Genomic DNA, 6,446 nt, shown 5'->3' with positions numbered 1-6,446 from the left:
AGAGATCCTCTGTGTCGGGGAGAGTTTGCTCTTTTCCCAGTTGACCTGAAGACCCAGCTGGCTGAGATGCCGGAGCACCAGGTCCCTGTGCTCACACAACTGATCTCGAGACTGTGCTAGTATAAGCCAATCGCCAAGATAGTTGAAGATGCGAATACCGTGCTCTCTGAGGGGAACAAGAGAGTCTTTAGTGAAGACACGGGGAGACAGGGACAGCCAGAAGCGCAGGACCTTGTACTGGTATGCATGTCCCTTGAACGCGAACCGCAGAAATTGTCTGTGGCGTGGAAGGATCAACACATGAAAGTAGGTTGATCGCTGTAAACCAATCTCGGGGACGGATACACTCGAAGATGCGTTTCTGCGTCAACATCTTGAACGGTAACCGGTGAAGGGCCCGGTTCAAGACACGCAGGTACATGATTGGTCGTAACCCACCGCCTTTCTTGGGTACAATGAAGTAGGAGCTGTAAAACCCCGCATTCATAATGGCTGGAGGGACCGGCTCTATCGCATCCTTCGCCAGTAGGACTGCGATCTCCGCACGCAAGACAGGAGCATTGGCCGCCTTCACTGTCGTGAAGCGGATGACACTGAACTTGGGGGACGCCGGGCGAACTAAATCGCATAGACAAGGCTGATGGCCCGCAGAGCCCAGCGAGATAGGCTGGGTAGCGTTAGCCAGGCACCCAGATACCGTGCAAGCGGGACTTTGTTGACGCTCTCGAACCGCCTGCTGGCGATGGAGGAGGATGAGTGTGGTCCGGTGTTGGTCCGTCCACGACTCTCCGTGCCCTCCTGGGACCCAGGGACAGAGTAAACAGCTCTCTCATCGAGATTTTCCAGATTCTCCACCCAGCCCTCCTCCAAGGATTCACCATCCCCCAAAGAACAGCTTCCTCCCTCTCTGGGTCGCCCATCCCGGGGCCTCTTGCTCTTCCGCTCACCGCCAGGTTTGACGGGGACCAGGACAGGTGGGGCGGATGCGGTGTGGAAGCGGGGGCTGACGCAGGGGGCCGCCCTCGGAGACAAGTAGGCTGGGGCACTGGGTGGAGGCGGTATTAGGACACAACTGCATCGCGACTGACCGCTCCGCCGGGGGGACCCCCATATACCCCCTAGCTGCACCACCATCGAGGGTGGTGAGGGAGGAGGAACCAGCAGATCAGTTTTCGGCTGTAAAAGGTGGCGTCCATGCCCTGGTGAGCTCCTCATGCCCCTCCGGGAAGAAAGGCACCGAGGTGGGGTGCTGAGAACCAGCGCGAGCCACCCCGAGAAACCAATCGTCCAACCTCGAGGGCTCGGGACGGGGTGGAGATTTCCACTCGAACCCTACCCTCTCAGCGGCCCAGGAAAGCATTGTCGACATCTTTGAATCTGATTCAGGCATTGCCACCGTCCCGGAGGGCGGCACCGCAGCCGAATCTTCCTCTCCAGAGAGCTCTCCCTCCGATGCAGTGATCGACATCCGGTTGTCGGGAGGAGCACCGAAGGATACTGCTGGTACGCTCTTTGAAGAGGGCCCAGCGCGTTCCTCCACCGATGGTCCCCCGAGGGTTGGTTCCCTGAGGGGTTTGGCATCGCTGTAATCCTCTAACCATCTGTGCCACTGTTGGAAGTAGCCGTCGCCTGGCAACCTCCAGGATGAGCACTAGACCGCGGCAGAGACAACGGAGCACTGTCCCCTGGAGGAAACGGAGCCTGGCCCGCAGCTCTGAGATGGTCATCTTCCCGCAATGGGAACATGACTCATCCGCGAACGCCACCTTTAAAGATGCCACGCACGGGTGAAATGGAATCTTTAAAAAGACAATCCGTCATCTTTACAAAGACGCACCCATGTAAGCTCTTTTAGAGAAATAGGCTCTTTCAGGGAAATGCTCTTTTAGGTGCTGAGACGCACAAGGGAAATGGCCGTTTGCAGCACGACAGGGGGTAGTGCAGCCTGAAGTGCGCAACCCACTCGAAACAGGAACGACCACCGCTGAAGCGCCGTCCACCAACACAAGAAGCTCCCTAGAGTGCGCTGAACTCGTCACACACGAAGCAGTTTGGTAGGAGCGGAATGATGTTGTCGCTTGGCTCTGAAGCGAAAAGCTGGTATGCGTTGCACGTGCTGCCTTTTTATGCTCACGCTGTGATCAGCGGCAGCTGGATGCAATAATCGCATGCCAATGTGCATTGGCTCATTTAGTTTACACTCGAAGTAGATTGGTCTCTCTAAGCGAGATCCCAATTTGTCGGTCACCAACGTGACGTCGAGAGTAACCGACTGAAAGGGAACATGTACATTCAGGTTGCTTACATATTATTGTAGCCCAGTTTGTGCTGAATACTGTGGATTTAGACTTTAGCTATTAATATGTTTTTAAGATACTGAATAAAGCACAAATGTCAGGGCATGTCAAAACTTCTCCAGGGCCCCAAAACCCCCTCAGATCCCAGAGGGTTTAAAACCCAGCAGAGTCTCTGTTAAAAGTTTTCAAAGCATTTCACATGCGTTTCTATAGTCTGATAAATTCTGCTTTCAGAACTGTCACGTCTGTAAGAGTTTTTCTTCTGAAATGTGAAAACAAAAATTTAAATAAAACATATATTTTATGTCCTGTGAAGAGCCAACCCTTCTCCATTATGTGGATATTGTTGCTTCTGGTTTGTGCATTATAATTCACAAAAATCTACAAAATATGTTGTATCCCAAAAACTCACTTCTTTTTTTGTCATGTCCGTAACACGTATTATCCTCATCCAAAATATAAAACACATTTATAGACTGATATTTCTTGTGTATGGACTCTGTTGTCAGAAGTTTAGGAAAAATAATAAAGTGATAGTTCAATATATTGGTAATGAATACGCATTCTATGAGAATTTATATTTCAAATTTTGACTGCAAATGTCACATCCGTAATGCTGGAATTGCTCAGTTTTAGAGAGTCACAGCCCTGTTCCTGGAAGCTCCTCAAAGTTTGGATGAATCTCTCTTATCTGACACACTTGATTCAGCTCATCAGGTCATTAGTAAAGTGCTCTATGATATCAACTGGGTGTGTCAAATAAGAAAGACCTCAAAAAATACAGAAACAGTGTAGAGAAACACAGGCCTACTGTATAAAATAAAGTCAATAAAACAAAGACACTGTAAAATACTCACTCAGCCTTTCTAGACGCTTTAATCACTGGCAGCAGCCTCATGACACATTCTTCTGATGGATCATATTTACTCAGTATAAACTCATTCAGCTTTTCTTCTGAGTTCAAAAGCACAAACACCAGAGCCGACCACTGAGCAGGAGACAGTTCTCTAGAGAGACGACGGGCACCTGCTCTGCTCAGGTATGTTTGTACTTCCTGCTCTAGTAAACGATCATTCAGTTCATTCAGACAGTGAAACAGGTTGATTGATTTCTCTGGAGAGCAATTCTCCCTGATCTTCTGTTTAATGTATTCAGCTGTTTCCTGGTTGCACTGAGAGCTGCTTACTGTCTTTCTCAGGAGACCTTGTAAGAGAGTCTGATTAGACTCTAGTGAGAGACCTAGAAGGAATCGGAGGAAAAGATCCCAGTGTCCGTTCTCACTCTGTAAGGCCTTGTCCACTTCTCCCTTCAGTAAACTGGTCATGAACATATGATCTGAACCACGTGACCTGAACATATTCCACAGTCCTTTGTTTTGTTCAGAAGAGGACAGAAGCTTGAATAAAGCAGCAAGAAACTCCTGAACACTCAGATGAACAAAGCTGTACACCTTAACCAGCTGCAGTCCAAACTCCTCTCTGAAGATCTGGGTACAAACTCCTGAGTACACGGACACTTCTCTGACATCAATGCCGCTCTCTTTCAGGTCCTCCTCATAGAAGATCAGGTTCCCTTTTTCCAGCTGTTCAAAAGCCAGTTTTCCGAGAGACAGAATAGTCTTTCTAGCCTGACGAGGATTGATTTCATAATTCCCATCATACTTTTGAGTCTTCAGTTTAGTCTGCAATATCAGGAAGTGTATGAACATTTGTGTGAGAGTCTTGGGAATCTCTGCACTCTCTGCTTTACCCATCATCCTCTCTAGAACAGTGGCTGAAATCCAGCAGAAGACTGGTATGTGACACATGATGTAGAGACTTCTCGATGATCGGATGTGTGTGATGATTCTATCAGCCAGACTCAGATCACTTATTCTCTTCCTGAAATATTCATCCTTCTGAGGGTCTTTGAATCCTCGTACCTCTGTGACCTGGTCGACACATTCAGGAGGGATCTGATTGGCTGCTGCTGGTCGAGAGGTGATCCAGAGGAGAGCAGAAGGAAGTAGATTCCCCTTGATGAGGTTGGTCAGCAGCACATCCACTGAGGCTGATTCTGTTACATCAGACAAGCTCAGATTGTTTTGGAAATCTAGACGTAGTCGACACTCATCCAGACCATCAAATATGAACATGACTTTGTAGCCATCATAATCTGCCGATTTAATTTCTTTGGATTCTGGGTGGAGGTGATTTAGTAGTTCCACAAGACTGAGATTTTTCTGTATCACATTCAGCTCCCTGAAAGGAAGTGGAAATATGAAATGAACATCCTGATTGGCTTTTCCTTCAGCCCAGTCCAGAATGAACTTCTGCACAGAGACTGTTTTTCCAATTCCAGCGACTCCTTTAGTCAGCACAGTTCTGATGGGTTTGTCTTGTCCAGGTGAGGGTTTAAATATGTCATTGCAGTTGATTGGTGTCTCCTGTGTCTCTGGTCTCCTGGACACTGTCTCAATCTGTCTCACCTCATGTTCATTACTGACCTCTCCACTCCCTCCCTCAGTGATATAGAGCTCTGTGTATATCTCATTCAGATGTGTTGAGTCTCCATGATTGGACATTCCTTCATTGATTCTCTGATATTTATCCTGTAGTCTGGATTTCAGTTTTTGTTGATACACAGGCATCAGTTCTGAGCAAAGAAAATAATTGTTGTTATTTACTAATAACTAATTGATCAAAATTGAATAAACAGAACAATAAAACAATACTTGGTAATAAAATGTTATTTAGATTGTGTCATGACATCAGGAACATTAGTGACTGAAGAATGAAGTGTTTTGACAGGCTATAATCTGATGATCAGAGCTCTTACTGGTCTGTAGTGTGTTAGCAAGGTCTGTCTGGTTCATCTTCGTCAGGATGTGCAGTGTGATCTTCAGAACACCCTCTCTGACTCTGTTATGACCCTCATCATCATAATGGTCTCTTTCAGAGCATTCTGGGTAATCTGGACTCAATAGTCTCTTAAAGCTTTTTAACTCACTCTTCATCACAGAGATGATTTTCTGCTCAAGCTCCTGAAATCATAATGAATATTCAAACAATGAACCTGCATTCAGTCACAGAGAAGTTGAACCAAAGGATCAATACACAAGAGTCAAGAGTGAATTTATTTGTAGTTTAGTGCACAACATAAAAACTAACAGACATCACTTAATTATATCACACCGGCTCATAACTTCCACTGAATCCTCAGACATCAGCATCTAAAGAGATACTGAGGTTAAAGGAGGGTGTTGGACCAATTGGCTGCTTGCTAGAATGATGTTCATCTTGATGCAGCAGTCATATGGATTACATATGAATTTAACTTCTCTACTGGTCATTGATCAGCTTTATTGTGTCCTCCATATGACGTTACATGTATTAGCTGAGTGGGAAAGTAAATGTGACTATTGTAGAGAGGATGTCTTAATACTTTTACCCAGAGGTGAAAAGGGAAACACACACACACTGGTTTCCATTTTTTTGTGGGGACTCTCCATAGGCGTAATGGTTTTTATACTGTACAAACTGCATTTTCTATTGCCCTACACCAACCCTACACCTAAACCTACCCCTTGCAGAAAATATTCTGCTATTTCAGATTTTCAATACACTCTATTCTGTGTGATTTATAAGCTTGTTTCCTCATGGGGACCAAATAAATGACCCCACAAGGTCAACATTTACTGGTATTACTATCCTTGTGGGGACATTTGGTCCTCATAACGTGATAAATACCAGGTACACACACACACACACACACACACAAAACCAACCTTGAAAATGGAGTCCAAGTTCTTCTTTACTGAATTTGATTCTGATCCTTCATGTTTTTGACTGTAGTTGAACAAGTATTGCATATGTTTGGATATATGTATTAATGTATTTAATACACATCAGTAAATGAATAAAAAACATATTTTTTTATAATGTAAGCTGAACAACACCTCAGATCAGCAGATGAGTCTGCCAAGCTGAAATCAATTGGTCGACTCATTGACCGGTCACTCTTCATGGACACAGAGCTGGGTTCAGGAGATTCATTCTCACACCGACTGAAACACAACAGCAAGAAAATCTCACACTGCTCTGACAGAAACACCTTTACTGTTTCAATCTCCTTTTAATGTTTATTTATTTTACTTGAGAAGTCTATTTT

General features: G+C 45.5%; 1 protein-coding gene across 1 annotated transcript in view; it reads right to left on the bottom strand.

Moving 5' to 3' along the window:
- Positions 1-6,342, bottom strand: part of LOC107712064 (protein NLRC3-like) — a gene marked incomplete at its 5' end in the record, with an annotated part of 12,721 nt that extends 6,379 nt beyond the window's left edge. Inside the window, 4 exons of the mRNA XM_016517192.1 lie at positions 3,155-4,931; positions 5,115-5,319; positions 6,064-6,124; positions 6,235-6,342. Coding sequence (XP_016372678.1) covers positions 3,155-4,931; positions 5,115-5,319; positions 6,064-6,124; positions 6,235-6,342 — 2,151 coding nt within the window. The remainder of the gene's footprint in view (positions 1-3,154; positions 4,932-5,114; positions 5,320-6,063; positions 6,125-6,234) is intronic.
- Positions 6,343-6,446: the final 104 nt, after the last annotated feature.

Source organism: Sinocyclocheilus rhinocerous, unplaced genomic scaffold (genome assembly GCF_001515625.1).
Source record: "Sinocyclocheilus rhinocerous isolate Xijiao unplaced genomic scaffold, SAMN03320098_v1.1 scaffold2388, whole genome shotgun sequence".
In the NCBI taxonomy this organism is placed as follows: Eukaryota; Metazoa; Chordata; class Actinopteri; order Cypriniformes; family Cyprinidae; genus Sinocyclocheilus; species Sinocyclocheilus rhinocerous.
Note: the sequence above shows the minus strand (reverse complement) of the source record. Positions and strands in the feature narration are given on the sequence as shown.